At 34.7% G+C, this 25,557-nt stretch overlaps 2 protein-coding genes across 2 annotated transcripts; one reads left to right on the forward strand and one right to left on the reverse strand.

Annotated features, from left to right (window-relative positions):
* Window positions 1-3,497: 3,497 nt before the first annotated feature.
* On the reverse strand, window positions 3,498-12,555 carry LOC124532075. The gene is made up of 9 exons (XM_047106714.1): window positions 12,184-12,555; window positions 11,729-11,875; window positions 11,361-11,513; window positions 10,854-11,016; window positions 9,850-10,085; window positions 8,957-9,074; window positions 6,514-6,707; window positions 4,991-5,120; window positions 3,498-3,892 (listed from the first exon to the last, which is right to left on the reverse strand). The coding sequence occupies exons 1-9, from the start codon at window positions 12,319-12,321 to the stop codon at window positions 3,531-3,533; spliced, it is 1,641 nt and encodes a 546-aa protein (XP_046962670.1). The 5' UTR covers window positions 12,322-12,555; the 3' UTR covers window positions 3,498-3,530.
* A 1,662-nt stretch (window positions 12,556-14,217) lies between these two features.
* LOC124532031 (neuromedin-U receptor 2-like) lies at window positions 14,218-20,504 on the forward strand. The gene is made up of 4 exons (XM_047106657.1): window positions 14,218-15,001; window positions 19,405-19,505; window positions 19,970-20,077; window positions 20,286-20,504. Exons 1-4 carry the CDS (start codon window positions 14,266-14,268, stop codon window positions 20,334-20,336), a joined length of 996 nt encoding a protein of 331 aa, XP_046962613.1. The 5' UTR covers window positions 14,218-14,265; the 3' UTR covers window positions 20,337-20,504.
* Window positions 20,505-25,557: the final 5,053 nt, after the last annotated feature.

Raw genomic sequence — 25,557 nt, forward strand, 5'->3', positions numbered from 1 at the left:
TATAAAGCAACGATCATGACCCAAATAGTCGTTTTTAGGAGACTTTTAAAACGGATAGACGTTTACATTTGACCGATAGTTTCGATATGATATGACTGTACCCTTTTATTTGCATTACCATTAAATATAAAAATACTTCTTTTTCAATTGAACCAATATCTAGTTACAACTATTTATACTTCATTAAGAGCTGAGATGGCCCAGTGATTAGAACGCGTGCATCCGACCGATGATTTCGGGTTCAAACCCAGGCAAGCACTACTATATAAATTTGTGTTTATAATTCATCTCGTGCTCGGCGGTGAAGGAAAACATCGTGAGGAAACCTGCATGTGTCTAATTTCATCGAAATTCTGCCACATGTGCATTCCACCAACCCGCATTGGAACAGCGTGGTGGAATATGTTCCAAACCCTCTCTTTAATTGGAGAGGAGGCCTAAGCCCAGCAGTGGAAAAGTTACGGACTGTTACTTTACTTTACTATACTTCATTACTTTTCACATATCAAAGCTATTAAATCCTTTTTTCGGAACGTAATTCTAAAAGCGGTTTCTGTATCTATATAATTCTATCGTTTATGAATATTTAGAAAATTAAATAAAATACTTAACACATAAAACACACACACACACACACTAAAAGAATATATTAAAAGATAAAAATTTAACATTAAAATATCTATTAGTCAGGATATGGTTACTATTCGTTTGCTAAAAAGAAATCATATATTTTCCAGAAATTAACTGTGACTCAGAGTAGTTACGGATACACGCACATAACTCTGTGCCGACGGCTTTCGACATTCTCTACTACACAATGTACGGCACTTGCTGGTACGGAAGTCCATGGGTGGTAGTCGCTTCCCATCAAGTGATTCACATGCCTTTTGTCACCTATTTAGTAAAAAAACCCATGAATATTTTCCTGTAATTGTTTAAGATTTGGTGATCATTAATAACCTTTTTGCCTTCACTTTTTGACACTGGCATGTAATTGACAATTAAGAAAAATAACGTCTTTTTAAAAAAACGAAGCAGTAGTATCGTCTCTTCAATGCATCTATATTATGATGTATGGGAGTATAGATGTGATAGGAAATACGTAATCAATCAACTATTTTAGACTTTTTCTTTTTTTGAAAGTACAACTGTATAGAGTGATCACAAAAGGCGAATAAAGTAACTATATATATAGGAATATATCCTTTAGTCGAAGTTATAATTACCTTAACTCGTATTTAACAAAATGTGATGGGCAGGCAGCCTGCTGCTAGTTAGCCAAATGCTATTCGCAAAGGACGAGAGCAAACAAATAATATTTATAATTTTTTGTAAATACAACAATATTAACTTATGTGCGTGACAATAAAATAAAATTACAGTATTATTCTTAAAAGGCACATTTTATATATAATCGCTATATTAATTATATGTATTGTTTTATTGATGATAAAGGAACGTGAATTTCAGATTTATTGATTTCTAGGTATTCTTCTCATACAGTAATTAAAGTAGTAGAAAAGAGTTACTACTGAGTTTCTTACAGGTTATTGTGGACATTCTTCTTTAAGCCAATTTGAATAAGGAATATTTTGATTTTCATTTGTTTTGATGTGTCAATGATTGCTTAACGATACTATGTCGACACGATTCAGTAGGCATACTTGATATCTCAGTTAAAATACAAATTCGTATGTAATATTAGATATTTAAATTGATATTCACGGCGCGTGACGCGATATGGTCGCGCCGACGCCGGACAGGTGGCGCCATTGTCACTTTGATATCTATAAAAACATAATAACTTTAATTTCAATATGTCAAGGCTGTGACTATAAATAGCCTTTGTAAAGAGCGTTCGTATAATTCTATTAAGGTATATTGTAATGCTGCTTTTCCACTGAAATATGGGTAATTATTGTTTTCGGTAATCTTCACAAATTCAATTCAATTTAAACAATTTTGAATACATTTTGTTACAATGAACTTCAATTGTGTAACATAAAAACGGCAGATATATTATGCTGTTATAAAGGAGGTTATAGCAATTAAAAAAAACTATGATTTCCTTTATTGGATAGGATTTCGTTTGGTATAGTTGCAATTAATTTGATAAACATATTGTTCAAAACTTTTCTATATGTCGGTTTCCGTTTTATATTTAAAATGGTATACTGGAAAGTGACGGTAAGCGTACCGTTTATAGACGTCGGAACTGTAAGAAATATCTTGTTAATAAAAAAATATTTACGTCGTCAATGCGCTACTAACTTTGGAAAAGATGTGTTATATACATTGTATATGTAGTTACACTTCATCATTTTTAAAATTAGAACAGAATAAAAGCACATATTTGGCGATAAAAATATAATAATTAGGTTGTACTTACACGCCGGTAAGTACATCGTTATTGTTATTCGGTATTTAATTGATACAATTATTAATTGTTTTATTAAATTTGTTTATCATTCGAGAATTGTTTGTTTGATAAAGAGTTTAATTGGAATGAGTAATTCAAGAGATCAAAATAGAGTTTATGCTATGGTAAAAAAATAGTATATAAATGATAATAATTTATTACAAATAGTTGTTGTATTGATAACCTGAAATACGTTTAAATAGGTTAAGATATGCAAGTCGAAATAATCGTATATGAATTAACGTAAGTACACAATATGTATACCTACTCCGCGTGCTATAATAGGATGGAACCTTGTCAAAGGAAAACAGAAGTCAAGGAGGTTTAATGCAAAGAAGTTTCGAACAATAATTTATGCTACTGGCAACCTTTCCGAGAACGAGAAAAGTCGAACATTTGCGTCCTCAAAACGTGAAAATATGTCATAATTTAAATTTCGAACAGTGACGTATCATTTTTAAATGTTTTCACTAAAACAATTATAGTCCAGCAATTTTAGCACCAAAAATCGGTCAGCTCTACATAAAATCCTTCTACGTGATTTTTTGGATTATGTCGGAGGGTGCCCCCCAAGTATAAAACCGAGTTTCTGTCGTCCGAAACCTCGAGCGTTAGCCGCCATCTTGGAAAACGTTTTTTCGCATATATCTCGGAAACGGTAAGTTTTACGTCAAAAACCGTAGAAATCTTCAGATCATCAGATCTTTCAGAGTGGATATCTAAAAATCTTGGACTATTAAAGCTGATTGCATCACGATTTTTATAGCCTTCGATAATAGAGCACAGGTGCTTTTAGTGTTCGAAGTATGCAATATTGAACGTTTCATTATTTTTTGTTATAAAATATAAAAGAATAATGATGTTTTAACCAAGAATCTTAAATAGACACTTATTGTTTTTTTTTACTATAAATACTTTTTCTTTTATATAGATCCATAATTTTGGATTTACACATAACGTGTATTAAATAATATCATTTTTGAAATGTATATTCCCTAGTTTATTTCTTTGATGCATGACAGATACCTTTTTTTAAAAATACTCCAAAGGAACTACAATTAAAAATAAAACAACAAAATAAAATAATAAATTATATTTCTTTAAAAATAGTTTAAAACGTTAAAGCTCCAAATATTGGAAATGCGGCAGGTTTGCTTAATCTATACCTAAACCTATTTAAGAGTCCACTGGCCACCACCACCCCGCTGACAAGGGCGGGGGGGGCGGCCTGGCCCACCACCCGCCTCTTGCCTACCACCTCGATCGCTCGGCAGTTCTTTATCCTTATGTGTATCGTGTTTATTTTCCCATTGAATTTCGTCGGTTCGAACGGTGATTCCCTGTGAATGGTTCCGCTCTTACGCTGAGGGATCAGCCTGACCTTGGGCCGCCTGATAGCTGGCCTTAGAGGTAAATAGGAAAATTCCTCGTCCGATGATCTATCGGTGGTGACTTTTTCTTTCGAATCCGTTTCTGAAATATCAACTATGTTAGAGTAAGTAGTACATAAGAAGTTTGACAGTGACACCGTTAGCCGAGAAGTTATGTGGAAGGCGGCTTTCATGGTATGGGCGTGTAATGCGGAGGAATGAGGAACATATTGTGAGGAAGGCCTTGAAGGATATGGATGGATATAGAGGTAGAGAACGACCAAGGAAACGATGGATGAATTGTGGAAAAATGATATGGCTGGAAATAATGTTACGTGTGAGATGACGTTAGATGGAGAAATATGGAAGAAAGAGACAGACTGCGCCGACCGCATTGAAATTGGGATAAGGACAGAAGGATGATGATTTCATTTGAAGTTTTTAATTTGATTATAAATAAACTAACTAAAAATATATATGTAAAAACAAAAATACTGTATTAATATTACTGTAATGAGGAGGCTAATCTATATAAATAAAAACTAGTGAAAATCTTATAAACTATGTCGTTGATGTATTTTAATTGACCTATAACTGAATTAATTAATGGGAGTAGTTCATATGGAAAAACATGGTGTTACTGTTAAAGTGACGACCTCCCTGGTCGAGTGGTGTGTACACCGGTTTTCATGTGTACGCCACTCCGAGGTCCCGGGTTCGATTCCCGGCCGAACGAGTCAATGTAGATTATCATTAGTCTACTACTTACATTGGGGTCAGAGTAATGTATGTGATGTTATCTCATATTTATTATTACTTATGAAAGTGGTTCAAATTGTTTATGAATGTGAATCGTTTTTTTAAAATTGACCGGAAATTAAGCAGAGGTAGAGTACCTAGAAATTGAAGATAATGGACCTAATCGTTTTTATCTTAGATTTAAGTCTTGTCATCTTATTTGATGTCTAGAGTTTTCCAAGGGTAAAGATTCCAATTTTTGTCAGATTTATTGCCAAAAAAAACTACTATTTTTTATAGAATAGTTTGGCGGACGAGCATATGGGCCACCTGATGGTAAGTGGTCACCATCACCCATAGACAATGGCGCTGTAAGAAATATTAACTATTCTTTACATCTAACAACTATATTACAACGGTACCAACTATTAAAAAAAAAAAATTATAAAAAGTAAATACATACCTTTGACGGGAAACAAAGTCCTTCTCGGTAAAATTGAATCTCCTAACATTTCGTATAAAGTGTAGTCAGTCATTACGTAATCCTCTAAAAAATTTGTTGGTTCAGATCTAAGGAGACACGTTGAGACGTCCTGGAATAAATAATCACTTAATTATTTAACGAGAACCATTTAACTTTGTTCTTACAAAAGGTTTTTTAACGTCACAGATAAGGTAAAAAAAATATACATGTCATAAAAATCCGTCTATAAATTTTGAAGAATTAGGAGATATGTTTAGTAATATGAAAAAAAAAACTAAGCATAAAGTTCGTATAGTATAATAAGCTATTATATTATAATATGGTATTAATAGCAATGATTCTACCGTCATTTTTTTGTTAACTGTTTTCCATGTAATACTGAGTCAGTATAGTCAGTTAGTATTCCATAGTTATACTGACTCAGTAAAAGCTTTTAGTAGCTCAGTATAACTATAGACACAAGAAAAATACTGTTTAGAATGTATAGTAGTAGGAATTTTGGCACGAATGTTATAGCTGAAGAATTTACTGGCGCACTCAATTCAGTGCTAACAAATCGGTTTTTGAGACTGTATTATCTAAGTGTTAAGCGCATTAATGGATAAACTTCAATCGAATTTTATAACCAGTCCATTTCAATGGCAGGAGAATAAATATGACCTTGATTAAAAGTCAAATGGCAAAAAAAATCAAATTTTTCCAAGTTGGAAGTAAAATTTAAGCGGATTAAGCTATTAAAGAAGCACCAAGTTGTATATAATACAACAAAGAAATATTAATTAGCAACTGTTATGTAAATATATTACATTACATTACATACATACATAAGTGCATATAGCTAACATGACTCTTAAATTTTGAAAAAGAGTTACTACTAATTTCCTTGGCGGTTCCTCTCGGTAGAATCTAGTATCTGAACCGGTGGTAGCTTCACCTAACACAGCTTCTAAACGATCAAAAGTGGCTGCAAAAGCCTACTAGAATACAGTATATTCCAATTTTGCTATAAGAGTTGTATATTGTTAAATTTTGAAAAAGAGTAACTACTGATTGTCTTGGCGGTTCCTCTCGGTAGAATCTAGTATCTGAACCGGTGGTATCTTCACATAACACAGCTTCTAAACGATCAAAAGTGGTTGTAAAAGCCTACAAGACTATAATATAATAAGTGTTTGGGCTCACGAGTATGGTCTCTCGGAGGTGTAAAAGCCTACAAGACTATAATATAGTAAGTGTTTGGCCTCACGAGTATGGTCTCTCTGAGGTGTAAAAGCCTACAAGACTATAATATAGTAAGTGTTTGGCCTCACGAGTATGGTCTCTCGGAGGTGTAAAAGCCTACAAGACTATAATATAATAAGTGTTTGGACTCACGAGTATGGTCTCTCGGAGGTGTAAAAGCCTACAAGACTATAATATAATAAGGGTTTGGACTCACGAGTATGGTCTCTCGGAGGTGTAAAAGCCTACAAGACTATAATATAATAAGGGTTTGGACTCACGAGTATGGTCTCTCGGAGGTCGCGCTGCGCGTGGCGGTGTCGCGGCGCGTGCACGCGCGCGTCCACGTGGTCGAGGTGCGCGCCAAGGCACTCCACCAGCGCCGAGCGGCCCAGCGCCATCACGCAGCGTATCATCGGCGCCGTCAGGCGCTCCTTCGTGCCTTGCGACAGGTAGTCGAACAGAATGCCCTTCCCTACCGATCATAAACACATCACTATAACTACGGCCAGGTACCCACTCTTATTTTTTATGCTATTGTTTGGCGGATGTGTAATGGGCCATCTGATGGTAAGTGGTCACCACAGTCCATAGACAATGGCGCTGTAAGTAACATTGATCATTCTTTAGATCGCCAATGCGCCACCAACATCGGGAACTAGTTACATTACATACAATCTAGTTACATTGGCTCACTCTCCGAACTGGAACAAATAATATCAAGTACTGTTGTTTGGCGGTAGAATATCTAATGAATAGGTGGTAGCCTACCCAGACGGGCTTGTTCAAAACCCTAATCAGATATTCTTATCAGCAAGCAGCAGTATTCAGTACTGATTCAGATTGAAGGGTGAGCGAGCCAATGTAACAGGAACAATGGACATTACCAGTGGCGGATTTACCAACAGGCTAAGTGGGCTGGAGCCTAGGGCGGCAGATTTAGCCCAAATTTATTTTATCTTACAGAAATTCAAAAAAAAGCATATAATTATATGTTTACACATAACGTCCGTAATCCGTATACTCGTCACTACATAGCGCGTTGTAAAAATAATCTAGTAACTGACAGAAATATCACCTAGTTTATAAGTCATACTAATAACGGGAAAAACCGATGTAATGGGGACGACAGAACACAAATTAAATGTTGCAAAAAGAAAGTAGGGGCGGTAAAAATTGAATAGCCTACTAGCCTACTAGCGGCAGATTTGTAAATCCGCCTCTGGACATTACATTAGTTCCCAAGGTCGGTGGCGCATGGGCAATGTAAGGAATGGTTAGTATTTCTTACAACCATTATCTATGGACGTTGGTGACTACTTACCACCCTACCAGATACTCGTATCGTAAAAAATAGTGTTATAAAGGTCGGACCATTAACGATCGTTTTTATAAACGTTGTTTAGCGGATGTTCAATTAAACTCAGATTTATTTCTTTCTGTTGCCACAGATTAAAAATTCGAAAAAAGAAAACATCGATTAAGATCACCCTTTAATATTTTTTTAGCAGATTATAAATAGAGCTTTACAATCACAAGGTGGTGGTTAGTATAAGATTGAGGGACTTAACATAAAACGCGCCGCCACCAATTTTAGTTGTGTTAAAGGAAATTAAAGCGTCTACACAATACTTAAAGTCCACATTCGCTTGGAACGCTCGCATGCGATAATCGCATAACAAAATGTGTTTCTATATAAAAATAAATGGTATTTTAAAACAAGCTTGGTATATTTTATGTAATATCTAGTTACCGTCCTGCGGCTTCGTTCGATTTTAAATTGATTGATTGGGGGTTGATTGTCATGTGTTAGGCAAAAAACGAGTCGAGGTGGCCCAGTGGTTAGAACGCGTGCATCTTAACCCTATGATTGCGGGTTGAAACCCATGCAAGCACCGCTGATTCATGTGCTTAATTTGTCTTTATAATTCATCTCGTGCTCAGCGGTGAAGAAACACATCGTGAGGAAACCTGCATGTGACAAATTTCATAGAAATTCTGCCACATGTGTATTCCATCAACCCGCATTGGAACAGCGTGGTGGAACATGTTCCAAACCTTCTCCTCAAAGGGAGAGGAGGCCTTTAACCCAGCAGTGGGAATTTATAGGCTGTTGTTGTTGTTGTTGTTGTTGTTGTTGGCAAAAAAAGGTAGCCTATGTCCTTTCTAGGAGTTAAAGTTTGCTTCACGGCAAATTTCATCAAAATCGATTCATGATGGTCGTAAAAGAGCTACAGACAAACAGTTACTTTCAGATTTATAATATTATAGATACAGATTTGTACGGTGGGGGTAAGAAAAGTTTCATCACTTTAAGATATATTTTCGTGTGCACAGTACTAGCGATAATCTGCTTTACCGATGACATGACACATTGCGTCGCAATGATTTGATGTATAGATTCAAAAGGTACTAAGAGCTTAAGACTTGATATAGCGCGTCAAGTGTAAGTTGGCGTGTGGCAAAAACATGTACTAATTTTATTTTTGTTCATTTAATATCTTATTCGTTTTATTTACCCTTATTAAGAAAACTTACCTAAAATATATTAAAAATGACACGTAAAGAATTATTTTCTAGGGAGATATTGGTAAAATAAACAAAAAAGTGGCAAGACAAAGGTGTAGCAGGTGCTGCCACAGGAACGTCAACTTATACTTGACAGTCTATAAAGGAATGCATTTGAAAACTGACGAAGGTTTTCTTACTCTGTACATTACGTACCTATTGCAATAAACGAAGGCCACGTTCTTGTTATTTTAGTAAGTATTGCTACCATCTTCTCCGCTAGCGTTCCATTACCCAATATATTTGACACCATAACCGGAAACAGTCTTTGGAACTGAAACGAATACATATTAAATAATTAATAAACAAAGATATTATTTTACTGCAAGATTATTTAAATACAAAAAAAATTGTCAAAAATATGTCATGCGAGGAAAAAATCAATAAATTTATTTAAGAACATAATTTTTATACAGATCTCAAGGTCATGGGTTCTTGGAGCACTTGGTGGTAGGGTTTTGTAAACATATTTACAAAGATGAGACATTTTACCGCCAAACAGACAAATTTACTAGATATGTGTGAATTTGAAGCATATATATGTTAATATTTCAAACATATCTATAGGTGGTAACTACAAACATATATATGATAAGTTGGACATTTGCCTGAGCACCAACATATATTCTAAAAAAGCAGTAGGCTCAATAGATGGGATTTTGATAGTTTGTTTTTACCTCCTACTTATGGCCACCGACACCAAATATAGATGTCATCACAGATTAAATATATTATCAATATTAAAAGAAGCAGCACAAATAATATAATTATTATAGAAGATAAAGAAGTAAGGAGTTAATACCTGTTGACTTCCAGGCATATGTAATTCATGTATATTTGTATTTAACTAACATGACTGAGTACCTACTGACTTTCTCTGCGATTCCTCTCAGTAGAATCTACTTTCCGAACCGGTGGTAGCTTCACTTAATTGTAAAATGATGATTCAAAAGTGCTTGTAAAAGCCTACTCGAATAAAGTTTATTTTGATTTGATTTAAATGTTTTTTTCTTAACCTATATATGTACTAATTACATTTAATTTTATACCTGTTGCTGTATATTTGTATCCAGGCTGCATGGGTTCGAACAGAGCGCGTCGACCATATCCAATACATTCGACTGTAAAGGCTTCTTCGCCGGTACATTCAGAGCATTCAAATTATCGTCGTTCAGAACTAGCACGGCGAGATTAAAGAGATTTGGGAATATGGGACCGATACGGGTATTCGTTGTGAGATCTTCTACTGCTAGCTGTTTCGGTTTCTTCCTTAGATTTAATATTGCTAAAATATTATTAATATTGTTAAGTAATTTACTACAGGATAATCTGTAAATAAACCACAGTCTCCCCTCTTTTTTTTGGGGAGGATTTTAGTTTATTTCATTACCCATCCCCCATATGAGGTAACAAACATATTTCACAATTTAATTCAACAGTTGTATGTTATCTAAGATGTTTTCTTTAACCGTTAAGCAAAATATGGATACTAAATATAAATTAATTAATTGGACTCCATGGTGTTTTTCCAGATTTGAACCGGTAATCTTTGTTTAAGTATCACACATTTTAGCTTTCAGACCATGGTAGCAAAATTTAGAGTAAAGGGTTAACATTACATTGAAAGCGAGCAAATACTTATTATGCTTACAGTGGTCTCTTCTTCTTAATTATAACAATTCAAAATTAGACCAATAACAAAGATAAAAAAGATTCAATATAATATAAAAAATAAATCGACTTCAAAATTAAAAACTGTTAGTGAACTAAAAATAAAAAAAATATATCTATGAAACTACTAGACTCATTTTAATGACACTTATACTGTTTCTTAAGTTGAAGTTTACATAACTAAGATAAAAATGATGAAATCATCTCAAAACAACTTAGTTTCCGAGAAATTTGTGGACATACATACAAACGTACATACTTTCAAAGCACACATGCATATTCAAATATAATTAAATTCTAACAATATTTCATACATGCATGTCAAACTTATAACTTTCTTTTTTTAGAAGCCAGTTAAAAAGAGATCTTTAGCTGTACTTACCTCTTGCAATTTTTGTATAATAATTTTGTAGATTAACGCTAATATTATTGCTATTATTTAAACTTTTATCATCTGTTATCCATTCCACAGATACAGTTGGTAAAGTTGAGAACACATATGTTTGTGTGGTCATTGAGTATTCTGGTATATTTATAAGAGTTTCCTGAAAATAAACAATTTACTCGATACAGATAAGAATATTTAATTATAGATAAATAATGACATTATTGTACTATAGAACATGCACAGTCACAGATAACTAATAAAAAAAATTAATAATAATTTATGACACAAAAAGTTATACCTATACAATTTTTTAATTTTTATTTAACTATTATTTAAAAAAAACTTGTCTTTTTCAACATTAAAGAGAAAGCTGTGTATCCTTTAAGTTATATAAAACACATTTATTGTTTAAATTGGAGTTACTTTTTATTTATTTATTAACAATGCTAACATAGATTTAGTAATAATTTTTTTTTAAATATAGAACTGTAGTATGCTTACCACTTCACAGCATAGTTTTTCTTCTCCCACTGAGACATACTGCGGCACACTGGCACCTACTACAGGACTTGTATCGGAGAGAGTGAGTACTGTATTAATATCCCAGCTATCAACACATTTCTTCTTCATCATCTCACTATGTAGGGCGATTGTCTGTAATTTTTTTTATTCAATACATAAGTCTCTTTTTAATTTATTTATTATACATGATTAAGGTAATTATATTACATTTTTAGTTGCATAAATAAAATTTTGAGCCTAATAAATCGAATTATAGTTGAGGTTTCTTTATAAATATTGTTTTTTTCTTTTCTTTATATAAAAGTAAAATTTATTAATCTTTTAAAATTAAATGTAAAATTACTCACACTAATTGTCTGCCGTAGCTTGTAACTAACGTCTTCAGCGAGATTTGTTGCTGCTTCAGCATTAATCTCTGCACCAATTTGCTCCGCCATACATTGGATTGAGTCGGCACCGACTCCGGCAAACTTGCCTTGTGATGTACCTCCATCCTTAAATTAATTTAAATACAATATTACATTACTAGCAATCATTTAGGAGGTTGGTTTGGATTTAACTCCTTTTTAAATTACAGAAATACTTATATATTACAAGATAATGTTATTTAAAATGTATTTAATAATATAAATATAGTTCCTGTACATTAATCTCAATTTTATTCTGCACATAAACAGCCCATATATGTGAAGAATTTTTTGGTAACATAATCGCGCCGTAAGATATTTAAAGATATGGATAAATAATTTTAGATCCCAGTCACTGTGTGTAGTGAAAGAAATTAAAATAATATAAAACCTACCTTTTCAATTAGTGGCGGAGTATCACACTGGCTGGAACCACCAGATTCGGAGGCAACGGATTTGTTTCTGTCACGATCACGACTGCTATTTTGTTTTTTGGTGTGATTTTTTGTACTTAACGTTGATAAGTTGGACATTATACCGAAATGTTAAAACACAATGCTTAAATAGTAAGACAAAACAACTTTATCAAAGCACATAATTATTGTATATTTACGTAATTATAAAAAAAATAACATATCACTCTCTAATTAAATTTTTGTGTAAAAAATATAACGATATATTCAAGGAAATTATTTAAAACGCCAAAATTCTACAATCAAAAACACGACATGAATTGAAGATGAAAACAAATGTGAGAAGACATATAGACGATGACAATGACAGCTACTTCAAGCCCTGGACACAAACTATTTAAGCTATAACAGATAATATTATGCAATTTGTAAAAAAACATAACAATCGCAGAAATATAACTATATTGAATGTTAATTGATATTAAATATTTATTTTAATGTATACGTATACCCTTAAAATACGTAATATTAAATATTACAATAGTTTAATTAATTACTTTATTAAATTAGAGCAATATAATTTTATACACAAAAACAAATTGTAATAAATTATATTTTAATTTTATAAATAACAAATAAAGAAAACCATTAATTAAGTACACATTTTTATCGTCAATTAAAAATCTCAAAATATCACTCTTAATGTTACTAGCATTTAAAATTGATTTTATTTTATTTTTTTATGTTTTTTAGGTGAGTAAACAATTTCAGGCAGAAGAGACATAACATCTTAGATAATATTTATTAAAGTACAGATGTGTACGGACGGCTATGTCTATTATGAGGTATTCCATTTGCGTGAATATTTTATCAGATTTTTGTTTATAACATTAAAATTACTCAAACTCTCTAAAAAAAATCTTTATCTTCCTCTCCTCAGTCGTTCACTTTGGCCGGTTATGATTCTGAAGAGTACAGTGCCCCAAGAGCACTACAAAAATGACTAACCTGAATTCCCGCTTAATTTAATCAAACTTTTAGAAACTAAAACCAAATAGTCATACTCACTTTTAATCGTTATACGGAAGAACAAATATTGAATTAAAAAAAATTGTTTGGCACAGTAGTACTAATATTTTAAGTTAGCAACATCGGAATCAGTTTTTATTTAGGCTTCAATATTTGAATAAGAGATAGTCAATATGACGTTTTTTAAATCCAAATACTCTTCGAGGGTAAATTGTGGATGGCGGTTTGTTTAGAATTTTGGCAAATCTAATATCAAAAACTCGTTTCGAAACTTATTACAAATTAAGAAGTCTTTTTCACTAGTCTTTATAGATCACATGTTGTTTCTCTATTTTATACAATTTTTGCCAATACTTTGCTCAATGTAATGTATGTCTTTTTTAATTAATTATCATTTCGGCCATTAGGTACTGTAACACATTAAATGCGTTACAGTAATGGCCGCACTGTTTTTATTTTTTGACACCAAAAAAATGGCTATGGCCGGTCACGAGATATTTCATGGAGTTGCTAGAATTTCAGACTAAAAAACTTTTGTAATATTTACAACGGTTTTTAAATCAAATCAATTTTATTCAAGTAAACTTCACAATGAAGCGTTTTTGAATCGTCTATCATTAAATACGACCATCGTTACGGAAAGCAGCTTCTAGCGAGAAGACACGGCAAGGAACTCGCATAGTTACTCTTTTCATATAAACACATTTACAATGTTTTGAAACGCGACCCTTAGAATCTGCCTTACAAGGTACCTGCGATGTAATCAATATATTTCCACTCCCAAATAATGGTCGTTAAAAAAATTAAAATTAATCGCTTAGTTAGGCACCGAGTAAACAATGAAATGTTCAGGAATTTAATCTATCAGAGTTTATTCTGTAAACACCATTAATGTGATATTGCGTATTAAGCCAACAACGGTGACCATTACGCTTCCGCTGAGCACATAAGGGTGATAAGGACAGTCACACTGTGGCGGTTAAACATTAAGCACTTCTTGCCTCTTAGTTTTTAAATCCTTAAAATATCGATAAAATGTTCAATTTAAATAATATAACAAATGAATATGATATTGAACAGTGGACATTGTTTTTAGAAAAAGTTATCGGTAACAACACTGGCTGGATACAAATCCTAACGGCCGCCGTGCTCATTATAATTTTCATCGTAGGCTTCATCGGCAACTTTCTTACCTGCACAGTAATTTATTGCGATAAGAAGATGCATACGATTACGAATCACTACATTTTCAATATGGCCGCGACAGATTTACTGGTCTCGTTTGGCATATCCCTCGAAGTTTACCTATGTATCACAGATTCATATTTATTTGGAAACATTGCGTGCAAGATCCATTGTTTCTTCGTAGTGCTTCTCTGGAATAACAGTATTCTGGTGATGACGACACTTGCAATAGAGAGGTACTTTGCGATTTGGTATCCTTTGTCGTCGAAATACGTTCCATCTATGAAAAGGGCCAGGAAAATTATTACCGTCATATGGATTATATCGATATGTGAGACGATACCTGAACTGTGGACCGTGGAATTGGTTAAAACGGAGAAAATGTCTTATTGCTTCATTGTTCCGAGTTCGTTGGCTAGAGTGATTAGTGGAGTTCTGGCTTTAGTCACGTTTGTTATACCTCTTACAATAATGTTATTCGTTTATATTATGATCGCTCTCAAAGTGAATAATAGTGAAAAGTCGAATTCGAGAAGAACGATATTTAATCATAAGAATAACAGAAGGAAAGTTAACAAGCTCGTGGGTAATAATATTAAATAATTATTTTGCATAAATTGTAATTGCATTGTGCCCAATGATGTTGTAGTAAACAGATATGTTATTAACGCGCAAAAAGTGAAGACTAGAAAACGTCCTAATTGGGACGTTTGCCTTTAGTTGTTTTACGCAGTAATACGTTATAATACATCATAATTACGTAGTAATACGTTTTGCGTAATTAAAACATCTAGTTATCCCTTTTACTTATTGTTTTCAACAAGCTATCCTTTTTACTTTTAACGAAATGTAAAAATAAACTAAAATAAACGGTCCCCGGCGCGGCACACTTTTTCTGTTGTTTAGTATGGATATAACATATCTGTTTATTAGAATATCATTGATTGTGCCTTTAAATAATCGTTATTGTTGAGTTCGCTTTTATATAAAATTTCAGAAATTCACTTCCAAAAATATTCTTCTTTTGATGAAATTAAAGTATTAGTCTTACTTGTAAGATAACTTCGTTTTATCTACGCTTTAGTTAAATATTAAATTAAAAATTTCAGAAACCCCCGCCACAAAAAACATAAGCTACCTTTAAAAAGTAAAAAATAATAAAAGAAAATTAATTCTAAAGTACCTATATGTATAAGTATGTATTAATATTAAAAAAAAAAACTTCGCGTTGGGGGACCATATGACCAATATTTTTGCAAGTGGTAGTGCCACACTGCATACCTCTCGGTTGCAGTCGAATGGGCCGGCACGCCCGGGGAAGTACCACTCTCTCACTTAAAATCGGCGTGAAGTGGTAGCTATGCTACCGCGTTTCGTCCGGTAAGTGAGAGTTCCGGAGGCCCGATCCCTCTCCCCCCAAAACATGGTTGTGCAGAATTTGGTGACATTACCCCAGGAGGGTACCATCAGCGACTGCGATGGAGAATCCCTCTCTTGGCATCCATGCTCAGGACGTACACCGCCTGAGCAGGGATGCCCAGGCTGCCCTCCGAATTCTGGGGGGGGCAATTTTGCGCTCGCCACTGTTCGGGGCAAGCGGAGCAGGCATCATAAGGCAACCCCTACCACACTCGCTGTGGACTTCTGCAACATAAGGGGACTCAACTCCAACTTGAATGCCGTTCACTTTCACCTTGAGACGGCGAAGCCGGCCTTGCTCTTTCTTACCGAGACCCAGATATCTTCTCCTGCCGATACGTCTTTTCTCTCTTACCCCGGGTACAAATTGGAGCATACTTTTGTGCCACGAGCTGGGGTGTGCGTTTACGTCAGAGATGATATCTGCTCTCGACGCCTCGGCAGCCTTGAAGGGCAGGACCTATCAATTATCTGGCTGCGCGTAGACTGCGACGACCATCCGCGAATCTACGCGTGCCTTTATAGGTCCCATAGCGGTAATGCCGAAACCGACCGACTGGTTGAGCACGTCCAATTGGCTACAGATTCCGTGCTGCAGCAGACTCCATCCGCAGAGATCATTATTCTGGGCGATTTCAATGCTCATCATACAGAGTGGCTTGGATCACGCACCACTGATCATGCGGGTAGATCTGTTCTCGACTTCGCTTTGGCTTATGATTTGACACAACTGGTCACCTCGCCAACGCGAATACCGGACGTGGAGGATCATACACCTTCCCTGTTGGACCTTCTGCTGACTTCGCATCCGGACGGCTATAAGATTGTCGTCGATCCCCCTCTGGGCTCGTCGGACCACTGTCTCGTCCGGAGTACAGTGCCAGTTACACGATACTCACGACCTCGTTTCGCGGGCTGTCGTCGCGTGTGGCACTACAAGTCAGCAGATTGGGATGGGATGCGGTCCTTCTTTGCATCTTACCCATGGGGGCGAGTTTGTTTCTCGATGGATGATCCGAGCGTTGTTGCTGACTCTGTCGCCGATGTGGTGCTTCAGGGTATGGAACTTTTCATTCCATATTCTGCGGTGCCCATTGGTGGCAAGTCCCAGCCCTGGTTTGGTCGCCTCTGTAAGACGGCTTCACGCCGAAAATGGGAACGCTACCAAGACTGGGCTAACGCATCGGCGTCTCGTGATACAAACACCAGCACATTCAGAAAGGAATATAACTCTGCCTCCAGGTCCTTCAAAAACGTGATAGCTGAGGCGAAGTCGAAGTACATTGGCAGAATTGGCGAGAGACTGGTGCGCTTCCCATCAGGAACACGTGCGTTCTGGTCTCTCGCTAAGGCTGTCCTAGGGAATTTCTGTCAGCCTTCTTTTCCGTCTTTGCACAGGGACGGTGAGTCATTGGCCCATACCGCGAAGGAGAAGGCCGATCTTTTAGGGTCTCTCTTCGCGTCGAACTCGACTCTGGATGACCAAGGAAAGTCACCTCCATCAATCCCGCGATGTGATACGACGATGCCGGAGGTTAAATTTCGGCAAAGTGCAGTTCGGAAAGCACTTCTTTCCTTGGACATTCACAAGTCGAGTGGACCCGATAGCATCCCTCCAATCGTGCTACGGACATGTGCTCCCGAGTTGGCACCGGTCTTAACGCGTCTTTTCCGGCAATCCTACGCATTAGGCGTCGTCCCGAACTCCTGGAAGACTGCTTTGGTGCATCCGATCCCTAAAAAAGGCAACCGCTCAGATCCGTCCAATTATAGGCCTATAGCCATCACTTCCTTGCTCTCCAAGATAATGGAGTCCCTTATTAACTGCCAGCTCCTGCGGTACCTAGAGGAGAATCAGCTGATTAGTGACCGCCAGTACGGTTTCCGTCGGGGTCGCTCAGCCGGTGATCTTCTAGTTTACCTTACTCACAGGTGGGCTGAAGCAGTTGAGAGCAAGGGGGAGGCATTAGCAGCCAGCTTGGACATAGCGAAGGCCTTCGATCGCGTATGGCACAAAGCGCTTCTTTCGAAGCTTCCTTCTTATGGGCTTCCCGGGAAATTATGCAATTGGATTACCAGCTTTTTGGCAGATCGGAGCATCAAGGTCGTTGTCGACGGTGCATGCTCTGACTTAAAATTCGTCAATGCTGGTGTTCCACAAGGCTGCGTCCTATCACCCACTCTGTTTCTTCTGCATATCAATGATTTGTTGCAAATCGGGAACATTCATTGCTATGCAGACGACAGTACCGTTGACACCTTATACACCGGCCGCGCTAATATTTCTCGGGAAAACGTCGAAGAAAACCGGAACAAACTTGTGTCTGAAATCGAGTCTTCGTTAAACGAAGTCTCGAACTGGGGCCGGCTAAATTTAGTCCATTTCAACCCCAAAAAGACGCAAGTTTGCGCGTTAACCGCTAAAAAAACACCATTTGTCGTATCTCCACGATTTGAGAACATCCCGATAGCCGCTACAGGTAGTATCGGAATACTTGGCGTTGATATTTCGAGCCTCGTTCAGTTCCGCGGTCAATTGGAAGGCAAAGCCAAATTGGCTTCAAAGAAGCTCGGTGTGCTCAGCAAGGCGAGACAGTACTTCACGTCGGCCCATCGCCTAAAACTTTACAAGGCGCAAATTCGGCCTCACATGGAGTACTGCTCTCACCTCTGGGCGGGTGCTCCCCAGTACCAGCTCCTTCCATTTGACCGCATCCAACGTAGAGCGGCTCGAATTATCGACGATCAAGCCCTTTCCGATCTCCTTGATCCTTTGGCTTTGCGTAGAGATGTTGGATCACTCTGCATCTTCTACCGAATTTTTCACGGGGAATGTTCCGAGGAATTGTTCGGATTAATCCCGGCTGCTGAATTTCACCTTCGGACATCTCGTCAAAATTCTAAGTTTCACCCGCACCATCTTGATGTCCGAAAATCCACAACAGCGCGATTTCTTAGACATTTTCTGCCTCGCACAACCACTCTGTGGAACCAGCTGTCGCCGGCGGTTTTTCCGAACCGATACGACATGGGAACCTTCAAGAAAAGAGCCTACTCCTTTCTCAAAGGCCGGCAACGCACCTGCAAGCCCCCTGGTGTTGCAGATGTCCATGGGCGGTGGTAGTCACTTTCCATCAGGTGAGCCTCCTGCTCGTTTGCCACCTATACCATAAAAAAAAAAAAAAAATATATATATTCGTCAATTTGACACGTCGATTTACAGGCACTTGTTTTCTCGGGTTGAACTGACACGAGAATCTATAGCAACCAATAGCGTCGAATGGCGCGATGGTGAGCTATTTGTAACGGTTGTATAAATCGGCAGTACCTAATCGGTTTTATTGAATTTGCTCATGCTATATCTAAGTTGTGTCGTACTAAACCTACCTATTGTAATCATTATTTAAAAGCATTGAGTTAATGGTTTAAAACAGTTAATACTTTATGTCATATATTTTTATCAATGCCACTTTAATTGAAAAAAAAGAGCTTTGAACTCATTCCCAGGTATGTCAATTATAATTATATAACAGTATAATATTTATTGTATTAATATGTATTTATTTTCAGTAGCTATAACGATATCGTTCCTGATCTGCTGGCTGCCATTTTTTTGCAACAGACTGCTTTTTTTCTTCTGTGATATGCAACAACTTATGCAATTAGATCGAGTAAGTTTTAACATGAAATATTTCAATAACAGGCGAGCTATTCTGTGAGAATAAACTCGAAGATCACTGCAGTACACGATTGTGAAATATCAGATAATATCAAATGTGATGATTATAAATTTTACGAAAGAGAAGAGAAGTGAGTTCTCACAGAATAGCACTGCAAATAATTGACATGTACTCCATCATTCAGCCACTTGACTAATTAAGAAAAAAAAACTTACGATTTTAAATTAATTACCTCTATGCCTACACACACACATACACACACACACACACACACACACACACACATACACACACACACACACACACACACACACACACACACACACAAACAAACTCACTCACACACTCAAACAAACCGCTCTCTCTCTCTCACACACACACACGTAAACACACACACACCACTTTTTATTATATACGGTTTTAATTAATGTTTTATTATGTATTTTTATTTTCAGATCTGGGATATAAATTACAGGACATTACTAATAAACAGTTGGTTCAGTATTATCTTGAACCCAATCATCTTTAGTCTAATGTCATCTAAATTCAGAAATTCTTTACTGGTAAGTATGTACTTTTTTATTATAAATTAATTTTTGAAGATTTTTTTTGACCCAGTCTTAGTGAAACTATAAAAAAAAAACTTGAAGAAAAATAGCTAATCGATATGAATACTTTACTATTATAGTATTTACGCTGAAATGAACTATTTTAAAAATTCCCATTTCATTATTTCCTCGTGCCTATTTACTGTTATCTTTTATTTTTCAGAAGTTATGGAGAACGAAATTCAAAAGACGACCCGAAACTATTTATTTATGAAGATTTACTTCTCTATTAAGCTTAGTATAAATTTACCTCATAATAATTGTAGATAATTATCAAACATTTGGTTAGATAATTCAGTCCACATGCTGAGTGAATGAAAAATAATCAGTTGCTTGCCTTGCGACAGAGAATTGATTTGAAAAAAGTTCTTATATGTATAATAAAATTAAATTTAACTTTTAATATAAATCGTATATAAATATATTTATTTAATATATTTTTAATTAAGGTCTTAATTGTATACAAATAAGAATTAAAATTCAGTTTTCAGTCTCATTATTACATATTTTAATAATATTATTTGTTACCAGGGCAAATAACCGATAATAATATTTTTATCGTTAATTCTTGGGCACTTGAAAGTTACACCGGCCATTTAACTATACGTACGTAATTTTCTTTGTTATTATTGTTTTCATTTATTCTTTTCAATTATTATATTTTTTTTATCAAAACCTAGGTAGGTTTACAAACTCTTTTTTGGAACTCTTCCAAAATTGGTCGGTCAGGTTGATAGGAATAATTTAGTAACTAAAAAGGCATGAGACAAATCAAATCAACTTGTAATATTTTTAAAAAAAGTGCTTTTTAAACAATCAAGTCAATTTACCTAGCCTTTTAATAACTATAAATCGTTATAATAACGATCGAAATATTTGAAGTAATATTAAAATAAAAATACATTTCTAATGAGATCTGGTAGAGTCCTTCAAATTTTCAACACTAGTAGAGTCGAAGATTGTTAAATTTTCGACTCTAATCTACTGTTCTCGTATTTTATTTGTATGTACTATACGTAGATACGTATTGATTTTTTATTTCGCTTGATTCTAAGTCTTTGACTTATAAAATAACACTGATTGTTTTTTCAAATTTAAAAGTGAATTCGGAAATGGAATTGTGATTTAACAAAAAAAACATAATTATTTACGCCTTGTATGTACCATATTTCGCGTATTCCATTGACTATTTTTAATTTAAGAAAATATTAAACATTTATAGTTATTTTTTTATATAAAACAAAAACATATCTAAACATACATTACGTTTAATCACCTAATCGGTTAAGTAAACAATGTCTTTATTTCAATTAGATAACATCATACAAACAAGTGGCCATTACATGTAATTTAATTAAAGTTAAGACAAACATTGATCGTTTAGATACGGAAGAGGTTCAAGAGTAATGGTCGTCGGCATGATATACAACCTTTTAGTTTAATTAAAGTAAAAAAAGGTCAGTTTATAAACAAGTTTGTAGGAAGATGAATCACTGACAGTCTAGTATATTGAGCCGAGATGACTCAGTGGTTAGAACGCGTGCATCTTAACCGATGATTGCGTGTTCAAACCCTAGTAAGCACCGCTGAATATTTATGTGCTTAATTTGTGTTTATAATTTATCTCCTGCTCGGGAAACATTGTGAGGAAACTACCTACAAAAAACCTACCTACATTTGTCTAATTTCAACGAAATTCTATCACTTGTGTATTCCACCAACCAGCAGTGTAACAGCATGGTGGAATATGTTCCATAACCTTCTCCTTAAAGGGAGAGGCCTTAGCCAAGCAGTGGAAAATTTACAGGCTGTTTTTGTTGTTGGTTATAATTATAGTTGGTTAATCATTTTATTTGTAATAATACTTATTCGGGTCCTCAACTACATTATAAAAAGTATGTTGCAAATATTAAAGTTATTTAATACGGAATATTTAATTTTTAAAATTTTTAAGAGACACGATTTGTGTCTGTTAGTGACAATAGTGCAAGACATTCGTAGATAATATCGAAATATCGAGCTCCACTAAATAAAAACACATGGTAAATATCCCGTATGAAATAAACTTTTATAATAAAAATAATTACGTTAAATTTAAATCTTATACGTTGTAAGTAATTTGTGTAACAATATAATTAAGTATATTCTCGAAATTGTTATAAATAATAAATTACGTCGATAATATATAGAAAAAAATCTAGTCATGAACCGATGTAATTTATTTCACTTCATTCCTATGAATCATCAATATTTATTTAACACAGTGCTGTTATAATGTTTATGTTAAAAACGAAAGTAGATATACTTAAACTTCTATACATATAATAAAATTAGAGTGTCTGTTTGTAATATTAAAATAGTCCTATTTTACTTGGAGGTAGGTCATCAATTATTATTCTACCGCCAAACAATAGTACTCAGTATTGTTGTGTTCCGGTTTGAAGGGTGAGTAAGCCAGTGTAACTACAGGCACAAGGGACATAATATCTTAGTTCCCAACGTTAGTGACGCATTGACGATTTAAGGAATAGTTAATATTTCTTACAGCGTCATTGTCTATGGGTAATGGTGACTACTTACCATCAGATGGCCCATGTGCTCGTCCGCCAACCTATACCATAAAAAAACCCTTTGTTACTCAATGAATATATAATATATGTATACACGGTATATATACTAAATTATTTTTTTTTCTCACCTTTTCTCACCCTTCAAACCGGAACACAATAATACTGTTGTTTGGCGATAGAATGTTGGGCTATAGAATGGGCTTGCACAAAGCCCAATCGCCCAGTAAAAGTAGCTTATTTGTTACCTAAGGTATTTAATAAATTTTAATATTTTGATTGATTTCTGTACACATAATTAAATTGAAGCGTCTGTTTGTAATATTAGAATTACACGTGTACCGTGTAATTCTAATTTTAATTTCTAATTCTAACCAAAATAACTTTTTTTTTAATCTGCAATGGCTGGACTTAAATTGACGGGACTTTCACCGGCAAATAGTTGATATAATTAGGAGTCACTCATTCTACTTTTATTTTAGAATTATATAAATAATAATAGAGTACTGTCCAGTACCGCGCACAGCCCTCAAGCAGTAAGTAGTAACTAACATGACTTTGTATTTTTAAATGTTAAAAAAGAGTAACTACTGAGTTTCTTGCCGATTCTTCTCGGTAGAATCTACTTTCCGAACCGGTGGTAGCTTCAATTGGTTGTAACATGACGATTCAAAAGTGCTTGTAAAAGCCTACTTGAATAAAGTTTATTTTGATTTGATTTGCTTTTATATAGTTAAATCAAACGCGTGAATAATATCACCATTATATTAAGACATTTATTCAATTATTTATTTAAGGAAAACAACAGCATATAATACAAAATATAAAAATTAAAATACAGTATACGGAGAATAGAGCCAATTGCAGTTTTCCAATGAATAATTATACTAACTTGCCGATTTGCCGCTTACCTTAAGGCCTTGCGCCGGTATTTAAACTGGTCACCTGTCAAAGGCAAAAAAGCCTATTGATAATTGTCAGTACGAAGACTGCGTACGGTCTTTAGTCCTCATGAACATCTTCATATTTTTTGTCTAATTGTACAAAATACTATAGTACGCTCGACTGTATACTTAAACGATGACGAGTTTTTGTGGATCCACCCCATGTATTAGTAGTTATTTAAAATATTTTTTAATATATCTTAGTGATGGATTATAGTATACTAACGACCCGCCCTGGCTCCGCACGGGTGCATGGCATAGGGCAGCAGGATTTCAAGCTAATCAAGCTAGTTAAGAGACCAAAGCGGTACTCAACCAATATAAAATCAAAAGTAATCACATTTTCTGGTGTAAATTATACGAATAATGTTTACATTAACAGGCTATAAATCATTTCTCATAGTTGGGCTATGGTCTCCTCTCCTTTTATTCAAAAGGTTTCGAGCATATTCTATTACTCTGCTCCAATTTCTTTGAAATTAGTACAGGCAGGTTTCCTTACGATATTATCCTTCTCCGCCGAGCATTGTTCTCATTCCATGGAATTAATTATATGTAATTAAATCGATAGCAAAATTTAAAAGCTTGATAAAGGCGGTTGGTTCGTTACAGTAGTTCCTATAATTCACCTGTAAAGAACTATACGAGTACTGTACTGTAATAAAGCAGTACTGTAAAAAAGCATGATGGTTAGTGATCACCTTAGCCGCTTACAGGAGATATCAATTATAAGCTAACTGACCCTTCAAAAAAGCCAAAGGATCTTGGGAATGAGATAATCGCCTGTAGGTTGTTTCGAATAACGAAATTTTTTTTTTATCATTCTATGTAAACAAATGACATGTAATAAAAAAGCCCGCTGATTTTTTTCTCCGGTTCTTCTGAAGTCCTGGCGAAAATGACTCATGAATAATATTTGTATAACTAGATGTCGCCCGCGGTTTTGTTCGCGTTTTTCTTTGTTGATCGTCCGGTATTAGGCATAAAAAATCAATGTATAGTCTAATCAAGCTACCTTCATATTAAATTTCATCATAATTGGTTCAGCCATTTGACAGCGCCATTCAGACAGACAGAGTTACATTTATAATAATAGTACACATTAGTTTATCAGATTTAACCGTGTCATTGACACCTTACTTAATTATATTTATTGAGTTTTGTTATTATGTTTGGAATTTATCTCATATTTGTTTTTATACACCTGATAAATAATTTACGGTTGAATACGTTTTTGTAAGCCCGACGTTGTTTCCAACGTACCTAACTTTATTCATGGAGTCAATACTCTGTGAATAACAGCGGTATTTTCTGTAATCTTATATATTAATAGCGTAAACCGATTTTCATCCCAGTGACTGGGACGATAGCTGATATAACAAATTATATATCTCTTCTTTAAGAGCTCCAGCTGTACATGTGCAGAAAATTAAAGAGAATTCTTGATAAGAATTTACTAAATTGTTACAATTTAACAAAGAATTTTATAGAGCACAAAAATGTTACTGACCGGTTAGAGAGTGCTATGTCTGTATAATAAAAAAAAAAAAACAATTTTTTTTTCTTTAATTTTAAAGAAAATTATTTTTGATCATTTGATATTAAAATTTCCATTTAATTAAGTTTCATAATTTACGCGCTAAATGTAGATTATAGTGAAATTAAATCATAATAAAACCTGTCTTCGGTTTCGAAATTTCTAAAAGAATACTTTGTATAAACGCAAAAGAACACTAGTTACTATTTAATGCGAACTTTAAACGAAGTTTGATATGTGGGGATATTTGATATTGTAATAACAATATCAACAAAATATTTCATTAGTAGTAGATTTTTTCTATATATGTATAAAAAGTCACAATTAAATTCCGATTTTTTATTAATATATTTATTCGGTTATACCAAATTCGATATAAGACGTTTA

This window comes from Vanessa cardui, chromosome 8 (assembly GCF_905220365.1).
Source record: "Vanessa cardui chromosome 8, ilVanCard2.1, whole genome shotgun sequence".
Lineage (NCBI taxonomy): Eukaryota > Metazoa > Arthropoda > Insecta > Lepidoptera > Nymphalidae > Vanessa > Vanessa cardui.